Here is a 15,919-nt window from a genome sequence, read left to right as displayed (position 1 = left end):
CGCATGCGCGTTCGAGCGTGTCCACTGGCGCGGAGCAGAGCGAGCTGTTTCAATTAATTCCAATGGAAGTTGAGCTTGGAACAGCTCGCTCTAGGCTAGTGGAAACGCACCATCAATTCTGTGAGTGTGCTGTGCAGTTTTGCGTGTTTTGCATCCTTTCAATCGAAATGAAACTGCCTGCCAACGCTCATGTGTGAATCCACTACGAGCATTTAATTTTTCAGTTGTCTAGATCAGGGGTGCCCAAATTTGGCAATTTTTTTGGCAAAAAAAGATTGTTAGTGCCAAAGAGTCTTAATCCGCTACTGTGTAGAGCAAATAGTTTTACCGTTTAAATCAAAATTGCACATTCACAGTAATCAAAGTCTCGCATATTCACAGGAAAGAGCTTATTCCGCATGGAAAAATAAAGTGGATATTACTGATTCTTGACTAAAATTAGTTTTCTGTTCATCTGTTGTTAAAGGAACACTCCACCGTTTTTTGAAATAGGGCTTATTCACCTTCTTTCCTACATTTAGATAGGAGGGCAAATGCATTTTTGTCTCAGTGCATGCAGTGTTTTAGTTTGACAGGGTCGACGCTAGCTTAGCTTAGCACAATGAATGGAATCCTTTGTTGCCAGCTAGCATGTCCTGAGTAAAAGTGATAAAAAAAAACAATAAAAAAACCCCACCTAATTACTTCTTGTGGCCTGCGTATTCACAACGAGTATAAATAGCTATGAGGATTAACACTATTGACTTGGGACTATATTAGGGGGAAGCACAGGCGAAGCACTGCTACTTGGGTGCAGAGATATCACGCAACACATGAAATGTGAATATGTGGTATAATATGTGAAATGTGAATACAGGTATAATATGGGTCGATCTATACATGCGTCATGTTTAAAATAATCACTTACTCTGTGGACAGCTGTCCATTTGGTCCATTCGGCGTGCAGCGTTTTTTCCAGTTCACTTTATCACACTGAAAAAAAAAATCGAGTACTGCAGGATGGATCAACGCCGTGAAATCCTCGGTAGCTGTGACACAACTGCGGGCACGCTCATCTTGATCTGACGAGTTGAGCCTGGTCATCGATGGCAGTAACTTGTCCCACTCGCCACAGCACAGACACTCTATTTCAGCCGGCATAGATTGGCATATTCCCCCACATTCACACCACCAGTTCGTGTTGACTCTCATCCTCACGTCCTCAGGCTGTTGAGCGATCGCAACCTCCTCCTCCTTTTTTTTGATCACTTTTACTCAGGACATGCTAGCTGGCAACAAAGGATTCCATTCATTAAGCTAAGCTAAGCTAGCGCCGACCCTGTCAAACTAAAACAATGCATGCACTGAGACAAAAATGCATTTGTCCACCTATCTTAATGTAGGAAAGAAGGTAAATAAGCCCTATTTCAAAAAACGGTGGAGTGTTCCTTTAATTGTTTTGAACCAACATACAAAAGTGCGCAATTTAATTTTGACTGAAAACCTTACTGATGACCTCATTCACAACAGCGCCATCTTTGATTTTTAAAGCGAGGCTGAGAGGGATTGACATGCATCTCTCAGTGGGTTTGGGTTGTACTGTTATTTAATGTGTTTCTGGATTGTTCTGCTGACAAAACACTGCAAAAATATCTTTCCAAAAAATTTCAGTAGACAAAAAAAACTCCAGACAACATGAGCTGTGGAAAATTATAAGTGATCTAGGAGCTTTATACAGCAGATGTCATTGAAAGCCTCGCTTTCACACCGGTCATGGCGCTGCTCTAAATAAGGTCTATAGACCATGTGATAACTAGTCTTATCTAGATAGATAGGTCACATATAGACTATTTCCCAGAGAGTAGGCCTACCACAGGAAAACCAGGAGGTAGTACATCTCTATGGTAACCAGCGGCATCTTGGCAGGGAAAAGGTCTGTGTGGGTCAGTTAACCAGGGTAATATGATTTGCCATGCAGCAGTGTGCTTTAATTCGATCCCTATCAGAGCTCCCTTCCCTCTTGCATTTGTACAAAGACCCTTCTATAATGGCATCAAATCACTGCGTCATCCAGCTCATGAGAAAGGTACATCTCCAAATGCTCTCAAAGTATTTCAGTAAACAGCTTTCAAGCTTCACACAAAGACATCATAAAACAATCCGTTTGATCATGCTAATTGCACAGAAATGTTTGTTTTGATGCTCCATAGTGGCAGAACACTGAGATATAATGTGAAATGAAAAGTCCTTGTGTAATTTTATGGTTTGTCACATGGATATAGGCATACGAGCAATGCTCCAACAAACAAGTGTCACCACCAAAAGTGACTCACTGCCTTGTTTTGCTTATCGGGTTCATCTTCCATTATTAGAGCTGGCAGAGGTTAGCAAAAGATATTAGAATTCATCAGCTGTGGCAAAGCGTATTATAAGCTTGAAGGAACAGTGAGCGGAAAGGCCTAGACTGCTTTTTGACTGCGTGTGATTTGATTTTATGCTCAGCATTCAGTAAAAAAGTGAAAAATGCTGACATGCATTACATTTCATAACACTAACCAGTTAATGGAAATGCAATCAGAGTATTCATGAAAGTAATCACCTGTTCCTTTGTTTGTGTAACATTTAAAATGACTGAAAAAAAATCTGACAGACAGGAGGATCCTAGTAAGCCATATTTAGGGAGCTTTATAACACCTTATCAACCACTGTACCATTGCAGAAGGATGTTTTGCACTGGAAATCCCCACTCAGATTTGGAAACATTTCTGCCACACAAGATTTGGTAAATCATAATTATGACATACAAAGTCATATCTATGAGATGAAAAAGAAAATGTTCATATTAATAATAATAATAATGACTTATGTCATGACATAAGTCATAATTATGAAATAAAAAGTCAAAATTATGATATACTAAGTCATAATTATGAAATAAAAAGTTACAATTATGATATACCAAGTCATAATTATGAGATAAAGTCAATTACTGCATTAAGTCAAGTACAACAAGTTGAAATTGAGATAAGAACAGATAAAAACAGAAAGTCTATTATGACAAGACAGAATTTTGGCATAATAATGACTTCATATAAGTAAGTCAGGACAGAATTCAGAACTATGAAATAAAAAGTAGAAAGGATGACATACTAAGTTGTTATTATGAGATAAAGCCAAAATCATGGCATAAAGTCAATTATGAATAATGAAATTAATACATGAAGACAAAATTATGAGAAAGCGTTGAAATTATTTTATAAAGTCAGCTATGACAAGTCAAAATTGACAAGTCATGACTTAGTATGTCATCATTTCTACTTTTTATTTCAGTTATGACATCATAAGTTGTAATTATGAGAAAATTAGTCAATTATGACAAGTCATTACAAAATTGACACTAATTATGAGATAACGTCAATTATACGACTAATTACTAAAACCTTTTGTCATGACTTTTTATGCCATAACTGTGACTTATGTCATAACTATAACTTACTAAAGCACGATTTATTTTCTTGTGGCAAATGTGGCTGAAATGGGACACACAAATTCAAAACTGACCAAAACATGTTTTTTTTTCTTATGTGGCAAAAATGGGCTTCCATTCTCAGAAAAGTGTGTTTCTTCGATTAAACTTCATTAGCTTAGTGTCCAATGCTAATTTGGTTTCTGCAACATTCAGCTTCTTTTCCCCTCCCGTTTAAATGAGGTATTATTCTTTGGTTCTCCAGCTGGTCTTGTTAAGATACCAGGCATCTCAAAGAAAGCTCGTTAAGATGCCATTAACAGTAATTGGACCAAACGAGGAAGATTCAGGACCGACTGGAGTGTTGTCAACTTGCACCCTTCCCTTGGCCGCTGTTTATGCGGCATGTTATGGATGCACTTGGTCACACGACATCCTGTTTTGAGTGATTTAATATTTCAACATGTTCAGTGGAGCAAGGATCCTCCCACGGAGAATGCTGGGTCAAACTAAATATGCCAAAATGCGGAAAACAAGTTAAAAGAGTGGGTGGAATTGAATGAAGGTGCGTAGAGTAAAACAAAGCAGGGGTGTTAGAAAAATCACTGATTGTATACAACATTGACCGTTTCTCTAAACGATCCAGTGAAACTACACAACATCGGTCAGGGTAAGATGAACCGCACATCGGAAGAACTTCCACATGTGTGTGAGATCGTATCGGCAAAGAAAGTTTGACAATGTCTTGCCTTCGCAGGTTTCTGCGAACGGTCCCAGAGAAGCCGGTAAATTTGCTTGTAAACTGCACTCATACAAATACAATGCCTCCAAAATGTATTCAGACACTTGTCACACCTAAAATGTTACTAAATGCAAAATCAATCACAAAATAAACAGACACAAATTGCAGTGTATCCTCCTTTTTTTATCACATTTTCTTCTTTATAAAACGTTTTTTGATAAAAGAAAAATTCTGAATTGAACACTGAACAAGCAACTTAAAACAAACAAATGTCCAATTTGGTTCATAGTGCAAATATATAAAAATAAAGAACAATCTGCTGCTGGAGAGGCATTACGATAAAACGAACAAGAGATATATCTGCTCTGACTTGTCCTTATGTGTCCTCCGCTGCTTTTATTATATCATTTGATATATTTCTAGGATGTTGCAGCCAAAGAAATGAAAGAACAGAAGTTACTGAACACAACGAAAGTCCAAAATCGGTTCTGAAGCCAAAACGCACCGCTTCTGGCTGGTCAGACTTTGTGTTTGGAGCGCCAGTGTAGGACGTTGGCTCCGGCGGACAGGCGCGCAGCTGGTGTCAGGGCTAACGGAGATGTGTGCTGCCGGAACGGAGTGTGTGGACCCTGTCCCACGGGGACTGGACTGCTTAAAAATTGCATCATGAATTGGGAAAACGGGGGCTGGACCGGATAGACTGGTACACCTGGAAAAACTAGGAAAACTGAGCAGTGATTTGCATCAATTTCGAAGCAAACATAGTAGATTGTAATTTAAAATGTACATATACATATATAGATTTGTTTGTTTTCCATAATTTAAAGCGCACTAAATGAACATGTTAACTCGATAGCCCTAATATATATACACATACACGATTGTTTTGCTTTGTAGTGATGTGCTTTACCTGGATAGATGCAGTTTATCTGGATCGGGTCAGAGGTGTGGGGGCTGGTGCATGTGGTTGAGACGGGCTGTGGTTTAGCTGGAGACACACACATCTGCAGTTCACTCACTGTTTCTTGGACAGGTGGAGGAGACACAATCTCAGGCTAAGTTAAAAAAAACAAAAAAACATGAATCCTATTAAACTAACACAATGTCTACAACAGACGTGAGCAGCACGACCTGACAAAAGCAAATAGAACCCATTGTAATCAGTGATGCTGAGCGACGCAACACGACAAATTCACAAACTGATGCCCCTGATGCCCCCGCTTGTGCTACTTGAAGAACAAATGGATTTGCAACAGTCGCTTTGTTGTGTCTGGTGTGGACCTCTTATAGCTGTTGCGGCACGACGCAACAACGGTTGTGTACGGTGTAGACAGATATTTAAATTTTTTTAAATTGTTTAAAGGACCAACTCAATTTAAAGCTGCAATATGTAATATTGACAGCTAGCAGTTGAACTGGGTACTGCAATCTAAATGCAAAATATAGGAGAGTGTTGTTTCTCCCACCCCCTCCTCCTCAGACTCAACACTCACACGGGTTGCAAGATTGAGGACACGTAACAGGAGCGAGCGAAATTGACAATGGAAGGCGATGAGACTTTCACTGTGACTTGACTGATCCGCTTTTAAAACGCTCCCGTTCATAGAGATTTTTAGATGGATGCAAGGCTTTTTAGTTTGGGTAGAATCTGCGATCTCTGACTTAGTTTGTTTGCTGGCTTCCATGACTGCAATACACTGTTTTCCACCAACTGGCAACCCGGGGTGTCGAAATACTATTGGGTAATTTGGCAGTAGGCGTGATATCACAGACCCAATATAGTTCTAGGCCCAATAAGAAAATTTGGCCGATATATTAAAGCCGATTAATAATGGATTATTTCCTTCGGCTGAGACACTTCAGATGTCAAGTCTGTCATATAGGCCACGTAAAATGATAATGAGAACATTATAATTGTGTGCTTTGGACATGGTTTTAATTGTCAGACTTTTGTTTTTTTTAATCAGGCTCTCAATTTATATAAAAATTTGGATTTAGATTAATCGGCCAATACATCAGTTATCAGCCTTCAAAAATAAAGAATTATTTCCAAAATTTTCATATCGGTGCATCCCTAATGATGTATTTTATGTCGTAAAATAAAACGTAAATATATTTGAGAATTGGACCCTAAACTAAAGTGTGACCCAAGTCTTCATTTCATTTTTTTATATTAAATATTAAGTATTATAGCAAGTATTAAATATTTCAACATATTTTCAATAATAACAACACAATAAGACTATTGGCAGGTATTTTAGCACTTATTTTAACAAAGAAATGGCAACTGCGCATTTATAAGCTAGATTCTGAAATTTCATCCTGCAAATAGCTGAAAATGACTATTGCACGTCTCTTGTAGAAACTTGCCTTTTCCGATGAACCGTTCAGTTGAATGATTAAGCAGACGAACCTCTGCGGAGAGGCTAATTAACATTCTCATCTAATCAGCGCACAATTAAGATCAACTGCCTCCCAAAGGGGCTCAGCGGGAGAACGGGGCTGTAATGGGGAACAATACGTCAGGAGATTAAATCTCCAGACGCGCAGCACAGCACCTCGTGTCATTCTGAGCGACGACTGTGTGCTAAACGCTGTGACTGAGGAATGAAAGGCTGAATCCTTTCATGAGCAGATTTTACCTCAAAAAACATTTGACACTCAAAAGCTGTCGTGTCATGCCTATTGTGTACGAGATGGCGTTCTTACTTTCGATTCGTCTTCTGTCTTGACGTCAGGTTCATGTTTCGTCTTATCTGTTTTGTCCTCTGCTGTCCACCCTTGATCCCATTGACTGCAGCATAATGGGTTTTTACCCTGCACAGCCTCGGACGGATTTACTTTCTCGCTCTGAAAGATCATCTGAGGTTTAAAGAAACGAATCAAAAATATTATTGTACATACGTGGAATAAGACTCACTTGAGCCTCAGTGTTGACGTCAGGAACATTTATACACTCGAGGGGAGGAAGGTCCAGGCTTGGTTCTACATCAATGGAGAAGTTGGTCTCTACATTTTCAGAGCTGGAACCCTGGAAAGAACAAACCAGAGTTCAAAATGAAGGCTCGCAAATTACTTTGGTCATTCGGCCACTAACTTTATTAGAAAGTTACTGCAATATAATAGATTGTTTTAATTAAATTGTGACAACTGCTTGCCTCACATTTGGAACTTGTATGGATCTAAATAAACAACTGCTAAATGCTAATCAAACATAAAATTGAGAGTGGCAATCATTAGCTATATTATTAGATGTTGTTTTGTGTGAAAACGGCCAGATGGAAGAAGCTGTCCTCTGCAACCAAGGAAGATATTGTTAAAATTGCTAAATCTGGTCAATCGGTTTAAGACAAACAGAACCTCGGCTCAGATAGTTTGATCTCCTGAGATATGGACACCACAAACACATACTGCCATTTGTCTCCACACCCCACAGAGTGAAGTTGCGGGAAAGCTTCTTTCCCCCCAGTCCTTCATTCACATTTGTTCCTTCTTCCCCACTTCCTTCACTTTACACATTCTTCTCTTCACTTAGAAAGATTATATAAATATTACAATGTTCTATGTCAATACAAGTGAATTACCAGTCATGTTTGGTATCATTTAAAATGTCTCAGTGCGACTGGTACAATGCTCTCATCTCCACAGAAGTAAACCAAATTGTTATAAGGGGGTGAGAGATACTTTGCTTATTGGGTGTGTACTTTTTCCCAGGGTCCTTCATCCAAACTACCTCAAGACACTCAGCATCATGTATTTTTCTAATGTCGGGTAACTTATACATCTTTTCTCATTATCTCTGAGCATTTGATGTTATTGTATTGATAATCTTTGAATTGATTATGTAATTGGCATGATACATTTACCTGACTAATAATAAATTGTAACATTTGGATTTATTCCGACTTACTCTGAAATTCTTGACTCTAGTAGATTACGTTAAGTCCATAACACTACAATTCTACGATCAGGTTAGTAAACGGATGGGAATTCAGCTTAGGTGGAGCAGAGGAGCACACCGACTGAAATTTCAGAGATCCGACTAACACATCGGCATAGTCAATGTATACTTAGAACTGTAGAGGCTAATAATGGGTTTTCCGTTTAGAACAACAGTGTGTTGTTAGACTAATCTAAATAGGGGTGAGTCTCAACCTCTAATTATTGTATAGCATATAACTAAGTGTACATGGAAAACCACGGCATAATTATACAAAGTTACCGTTAGAAGTAGTTAAGTTGGTCAGCTTGGTTCTATGGTAAAGGTTATGGCCTCTGGTTAGATATGATCTTACCTTAAGTGTGTTCGGATCTATGGGGACTAAATAATATATTCTAGAATGAGCAAAGTGGAGTACGGCCGTCTAAGATATTAGTCAATCGCCTCTGTCTAATGACCGAGACTGACGAGCTTGTGATTATGAGATTGTATACCCGGCCGCTGCGAGACTCGAAGTGTTATAGGAATCCGGATGAACGAATGTAATTTCAATAAAGAGTTAAATAGAATAATCAAACATTCACCTAACTTTAATGATTAACAAACATCAAGAAAACCCTTTTCATTTTTGGAGTCAGATGAAACAGAGGTAATTAAATTACTTTGCCACATTTTGTTGAAAATTTTAAAGTAATGCATTACTTTACTAGTTACTTGAAAAAAGTAATCCGATTACATAACTCGCACTACTTGAGTAAAAACTGATATACGTCCCTTAAACAGCACCCATAGGACCCATAATATTCCTCCATTTACAGCCTCAGGAGACAGACCTGCCCTCCATCGGCACAGTTGAAGGGCACTGTAATTCACAGAGCTTGCGGCCCATCAGTGCTGTATCATGACACTGAAAGCTTGATTAAAGGTACCGTTTGAGAGGAGCATGGACAGCCATTTCCCTGAGAGCGGATCTCTATATCCGGAGAACACGTGGAGGGTGTGAGAGACTCCTTTACATCATCGATCTGATCATTTCCGAGGTAAGACGTCAATGGATTGAACTGCCCTGACACCTAAAAAGCCAAACGAGAAGAAACAAGCAACCACTGGAGATCAGATTTTAATCAGGTCTACGGTAAGTGGGTATAAAAGAAGATTTGTGTCCAGACCAATCCGTAAGCGGTAATGCAGGGAAGGGCGTGGCCCTCTTTCTGTAGGGCGGAGTGAACGTAAACATCCTCCTCCGTGTTGGTGTCGCACAGGAAGAGCAACAGGAAGTTGTTCTGGTAGCTGTGAATGGCGGCCACCAGAGTGCGCTCACAGCACATCCTCTGGAAAGAGCTGATAGCACTCTGAGTCCAAATGCTCTGAGAAGAAAGCCAAGACATGTTTCTAGTGTTGTTTCAAATACAGACTGGATCAACACTACAGTATGAAAAAACAAACATACAACACAACAATTGTATTCAGATTCAAAAATAAATGACTTGTGTGGCAGGTCTTTTAAATGAATCGTTCAAAAAGACTCATACGTCCGAAGTCGAATATTTCCCTACTATATACTATACTTTACTATATAATATACTACATTATACTATACACTATACATGTGCGAATACATTGTATAGGCGAAACCTGCTACTAGATTCTGAAGTGCGCATACGATGGACCCTTAATATCCCATGAGACCACAGGAGGGGATTTATGAATGTCAGTGAAGTGACAACAGATGCTGTAGGTTATTTTCAGTTTTATTTTTACTTTAAGTTTTGATAAGTTTTGCTTTAATTTATTTTTATTTAAGTTTTATTTTAAGTTTTTTTGAGTAATATTTATATTTTATTTGAGATTAATTTCAATTAATGAAAACAATTTTTAATAGTTTTATTAAAACAATAACAACACTTCTTACCGTGATGGGCCGAACTCCAGCTAACATTGCTGGGACAGCCTGAGCAGGGAGGTCAGCGTAACAAGCTCTGGAACGATTTTCGGATTATACAGAGCAGCAGAGATACAAACATATGTCCAACTTTAATTTATACTACTACAAATTTGATTTATAACAAATTATGAATTTACTTGAGAAATCTGAGGCTGTTTCGTTCCACTTTTGTGATGTCTCCGAAGTCGACGTAGTACACCTTTACTTCAGTGTCACTGAACACCTCGTGGATCACCACACGGTAAAACCACATGTCTCTTGGGGCCACACAGCACACCTGACCCGGCCGCACATAGGCATCAGGCAGCCTGTATCTCTCCGCCACATCTGGGTAGGAGTAACAGCTCCTGGAAACAGGAATTGGGCATGATCGGAATGACACGCTATGCAATCCCAGCCCAAATAATTATGAAACTAGTCAGCGAGATACCTCATTTCAATCATCATGTTCTCCAGGGCTCTGGCCTCCTTGTTTTGGCTGAAGCGGATGTAGAAGTGGCTGGGTGACTCCGTCTGCTCCACCAGGACTGGCACAAGCTCTCTCTCTCTCCTGCGATTGGGCGGCTTCAGCTTCTGGCAGCGCACCGCGTCTGGAGGAACCGCTGAGACATGACTCACCATCAACTCTGGGAAAAGATCCCCCATCTACAACAAACAGCCACACACACATTGATTTTTTTTGTTTTAGCATATAGAGATATCTATCTTACATTTTTAGTTTTTTTGGGGGGGTATATACAGATATCCATCTATATACAGTACATGATTTTTTGTAGGTTATATACCTTAGTTTATAATATGAATATAATATTTACAGATATCTCTCTCTCTCATATACGTTTATATATATATATATATATATATATATATGGAGAGAGAGAGAGAGAGAGAGATTAGATTGTATGTTTTGGTTTATAATATAATTTGCAGCATATAATAAAACATATAATGCCAGATATACACATTAGGTTATATAATGTCAAAATACATATTTTGAAAAAATAAAGTACTCATGCATACTATGTAGTTAGTAGTGCGGTCAAATCGACAAATCACATCTTACATAAGTTTGTAAATATATAGTGTGTGTATATATATATACTTCAGATGCAAAAACCTCTAAGTCCATCTGACATTTTTCTTTTAAATTAGCTTTTTATGTTTTTAATTTTACACTTAGTGAAATTTTTGAAAATAAAGCATTTCAATAACTAACTAAATAACCTTTTCATTGCCATTAAACTGAAGTTTCTGAACCCAAACATAGGAGCCAGAAGAAAATCCTAATTTAAAAGAAATGTCAAAGGTTTTTGCATCTTAAGTCTTCAGATATACATCTAACATAAAAGTTTGTATGTATATAAACATACATAAACTTTTATATTAGATGCAATTAATCGATTGACAGCACTAACACCAATTTTATGTATTTATTTAAATTAAATATCGACATTACAAAAGTGCAACTCTGAAAGTTTACTGTAGGGGATGATTAATCTGGGAAGGAAAGATAATGGATTATCACTAATGGCTCTTAACCTGATGGATGGTTTTATTGGTGACTCTGAGCTCAGCGTCAGACTCTTGAGGGTCTGTGGATTGCTCCATCTCTTCGCGCTCCCAGGCAGATTCTGCATAGCTGAAGTAATAGGCCTTGCTGGAGGGATTCTGTGATTCGTCCGTCGGACTGGAAGTGGTGCCGTGACCCGGGGATAATTCTTGCAAAAGGAATACGTCACAATCAAAGTCTCATTAAAGGTGATCAATGAATCTGAAGCACTCGTTTGTTTTGTTCCAATCCATATGACAAATAAGAAAGGGGAGTACCAGATTTACTGGGTTGTGTGTCGTTTGGTTTGAACTCCACGACCATCCAGTGGTTTTCACTCTCGTCAGCACCTCTTTGGATTGAAAATGTATCACTTAAAGCACCAACCATCTCAGTCACGCTCAGAAAGCCACACTGGCTCACCGGCAACTCCTCACCATACATTCGCTAACAGCAAAAAAACAGACCACAAGTTAGAATAGTGCCATCTAGCAACTCAAAAATATAGCTGAGGATAAGATGTTGTAGTTTTCACAGTTTTCTGAATAATCATGTCATGGTTTATTTTGCAAAAACTTCTGGCTGACCACATATTATACCTTAGACAAAAACAAAAACATAAAATGTTAATGCCCCAAAAAAATAGGCTTCATTTTCTGCATGCAAAATACAAATTCAACTATGAACTCAGATATGTTATAAACAGGCTTTGTGATAATACCTTGTATTCTGTGGGTAGATTGTGAATGGAGATCCCATTGCCATTTTCAGCTACAACCTAAAATAACATCCATATCTCATAAGCCAAGGTGAAAATATGAGACAAGAAAGGCTGAGTTTTTAAGCAGTTATGTCTGACCTTCCGTAGCTTATCTTTCAGTTCGCGGCTGACGGTGCCAGCGGTGCCCTTCTCGAGAATCTGCTGTCTGAGCTCCTCCTCAAGCTGGAAGATGATTTACCCCGACAGTATTGATTTATTTATAGCACAATTATAGCGAAATATCGCACTTATTTCACACAAGCGCTTAGACAATATCCAAACCTTAAAAATGGTTTCTTCAAAAGAGTGCTCTTTCTTCACAGGCTCTGGTTTAGGAACAGCAGGGGACAATGGTGAACTTTGCTGATCCCTTTTTGGCGGTGAAGTTGCTTTAGGACTGAATCCCACCGGCTTCTGTTTTACCACCAAAGGAGGTGCCACTGCAAAATAAAATCAAGAGCAATCATCATGCAAAAGATCATCAAATTAGGCTTTCAATAGATTCCAAAATCATATACATACACTTCTCGGAAAGACTCGGCATCTGATTTTCGGTCTGATTTGGTGGCACTACGGAGCTTTTCAGAAGTAGTTGCGAGCCAGTGCGACTCTGCTGCATGATTATGAAATCCGTGGCAGCCGCCAGCATCTCGGATATGGAGTAGAAGCCGTATTGCGTGATCTGGAGCGGCTTTCCGAACTGCACCGTATACCTGTATTCCAGCTCCGATAATCTGACCGGCCCATGAGATAGTAATTGTTTTAGTTGGCTGCGCAGTTGAGCAGGCAGGGCGGGCTTTGCTGGGCCACGCCGAGGGAGAATAACGGGCTGATGCCGTGGGAAAGAGGTGTGGAAGTTCACCAGATTTCCCCTCCGATTGTGAACTTTGGGTTTGTGGTCCCGTTGCTTGGACACTAGCTCTTCGATGCCTTTAGTGGTCTCGTCTCCAATAGCTGCAAATGGATCAAACTTTTAACTACAGTACACAAAAATGACCTCAGTTTTGAAGTGACAGTTCGGTATGTTCTCAGTACAGCAAGGGGAAAAACAAAACAAAAAAGACGTAAATAAATATTTCATCTGTGGAACACAAACTGAGATTATTAGGAAACCAATAAAGTTCATATAATGCAAGTGGATGGGTCCTTCAAAGTTGACACTTCAAAAACAATACAAAATGAATGACTAATCCCCAGTTGATGAATCAATGTCTTCTGAAGCGAAACAATAGGGGTGTGTGTCAGTTCTAGCCAACTGTCATACATGTGTTTGCTTGATGTAAACGTCAGCACATTGTGGATGCGTATTGTGAAACTCTGCGTCACTTCTTGCACGAGTTTCACAACGCACTAACATCACGCTTCACAACATGCTAGCATTTATGTCCAGCACGTTTGACAGTTGGCCTGAAGCAATGGTTTATAGTTTAATAAGTTTAAAATATTAATACTTTTCTCACTTAAAATCTCTGCTTGTGTTCCAGAGAAGAACTAAAGTCATATACATCTGAGACAGCATGAGGGTGAGTAAATAAGAGCATTTTAATTTCTTGGGTGGAATATCCCTTTCACAGATTTCAAGTCAAAACAAAGCAAAAGTACTGATGACTCATCTTGCACTTAGGGGCGTATTCAAAAGTTTGTCCAATCAAATGCTCTCTAGACTGAGAAAGCCCCTCCCCTTAATACCAAGAGCTTCCGTAAATCATACAGATGGTGTCTTCAAGAAGTTTTAGCATTAATACACAGTATAGACATTCTCTAGGCCATACACAATGATTTACCAGCTAACAAAAGGGTTGAAATACTGAAATCACCTTTTAAAATGATGCTGCCATCAAGGTGGTACTCCAAGTGCACAACATCCGGTATTTCCTTGACCATATCCAAAACATTTCTGAATCCCAGTAACCTGAGGGGAATGGGGAAGCCCAGCATGGTCTGGTAGTCTCTCTTGAGCTGCTCAGGGGTCAAGCCACGCTTAGCTGAGATTAAGAGAGACCGGACGTCCTTCTTCAAACCCGCGAGGAGCTGATCTTGGGTCATTCTGACAGCTAAAACAGAATTTACTTACTAGTAACAGCTGACAGAAACATAACAGTTTTAAAGTTAATATTAGTTCATCATGATGTCAACACACGAGTTAACCAACTGCGAAATAATAACAAGACCCCCCAAAAAACACGCTATTTTAGCCTATTGACAACATTGCTTTAACGTAACGGCTTTAAAATGTATACAATTTATATGTATTTTATTGTGGTTTATGGACAAGTGATTACCTTTTGAGCAAGATAAACACGTTTTCTCGTTCGGTGCAGATCACGCGACAGGCCGCGTTTCTTAAAAAATGAGTATTGTGTATCACACAGGTGCAGCGCAATGACGTCAATAGAGCGAAGTTTATGTCAAAAATATCCTCCGAGATTAAGTTTTAAGAGTGCAGGTGAAGGTGTGTTTCATTAGCTTCTCTGTGGGCAGATGCAGCTGACTCCGTGAGACACGTGCTTTATCAGCATGGGTCGAGCTGCTGCTGAGACCGCACATTCCGAGTTTACACATAGCTTCAATGTTTCTGCTGTATAGCATACTTTTTCTTTATTTCACGTTCTTTATTTTATTTTGTTTGTTTTTTACCAGATTGTGTAGTTTTCCATTTCTCTAAAATGAAATAAAAACAAAAACTGCTACAAAAACTGCCGGAACCAGGTTTTAAAAACGTTACAAGCATGTAATGTTTATTTTATTCAAAAAGTCTCTTCACATATTTAAAAATAATAAATAAAAAAATTATTATATTATTTGCAAATTTATATATAAATATAAACTGAAGCATTTTGCACAAAAAAAAAAAAAAAAAGGTCAGACTTAAGGTGCAATTCACACCATGTTGAAAATTACCATAATGTCAAGGTTTCAACTTGTTAAAAGCATCCACGTCCTTGTAGAGCACGTAATTACAGCTTGTAAAATGGGACTTTTCTGAGAGATCCTACTTGTTCCACATAACCGCTGCAGATTGATATAAGCGTTAATAGTGTCATTCCCAGTTTGAGGATGTGAACAGTTCCGAATTGAACATCACGTGTTGTCATCTGGAGACTATGGCAATTACGTCAGGGCGTGAACATTGCGAATGCTGCTGCAGAGCAAGTACAGGAACTTGCTAGTGCCAATACACATGCCATCATACATAAGTTCCGCTGCACAAATAGCATTTGTCAATTACCCATAGCAGATCTATACAGGTGGAGCTGGGGAGATGGAGGGTTTTAGATGAACTCTGAAAACATGCTGCAAACTGCTATAGTGAATGGTAACCAGCCATTTAAATGTTTAGCAGCAAGCTCATTGGCTGCAGATGCGGCATGAACCAATCAGCTTGTGCCAAGTATTTAACGTTGTAAATATCATCAGCTGCTTCAGCCTGTACCTTCTAGTTTCATGACAGAACTAGGGATTCATTGTTTTAGTTGCTTGTTGTTTATATACTGTATACACACACGACCTTGATATTACATTTTTCCTCAATCACTTT

At 38.9% G+C, this 15,919-nt stretch overlaps 1 protein-coding gene across 12 annotated transcripts; it reads right to left on the bottom strand.

Annotated features, from left to right (window-relative positions):
• Window positions 1-4,329: 4,329 nt before the first annotated feature.
• On the bottom strand, window positions 4,330-15,684 carry tdrd5 (tudor domain containing 5). 12 transcript variants are annotated; one of them, XM_084417355.1, is made up of 17 exons: window positions 14,664-14,804; window positions 14,199-14,435; window positions 12,904-13,335; window positions 12,664-12,821; window positions 12,481-12,564; window positions 12,343-12,399; window positions 11,900-12,068; window positions 11,612-11,790; window positions 10,503-10,717; window positions 10,210-10,419; window positions 10,040-10,106; window positions 9,297-9,494; window positions 9,057-9,200; window positions 7,108-7,218; window positions 6,897-7,037; window positions 5,098-5,242; window positions 4,330-4,905 (listed from the first exon to the last, which is right to left on the bottom strand). In XM_084417355.1, the coding sequence occupies exons 2-17, from the start codon at window positions 14,425-14,427 to the stop codon at window positions 4,706-4,708; spliced, it is 2,739 nt and encodes a 912-aa protein (XP_084273481.1). In that variant the 5' UTR covers window positions 14,428-14,435; window positions 14,664-14,804; the 3' UTR covers window positions 4,330-4,705. The 12 variants fall into 12 exon arrangements, with proteins under 12 accessions (XP_084273481.1, XP_084273476.1, XP_084273472.1 ...); XM_084417350.1 differs by lacking the exon at window positions 14,664-14,804 and adding an exon at window positions 15,611-15,684 and having other exon boundaries at window positions 4,352-4,905; XM_084417346.1 differs by lacking the exon at window positions 14,664-14,804 and adding an exon at window positions 15,611-15,670 and having other exon boundaries at window positions 4,352-4,914.
• Window positions 15,685-15,919: the final 235 nt, after the last annotated feature.

Source organism: Rutilus rutilus (genome assembly GCF_951802725.1).
Source record: "Rutilus rutilus genome assembly, chromosome: 8".
Classification (NCBI taxonomy): Eukaryota; Metazoa; Chordata; class Actinopteri; order Cypriniformes; family Leuciscidae; genus Rutilus; species Rutilus rutilus.
This window is presented reverse-complemented; position numbering and strand designations above follow the sequence as displayed.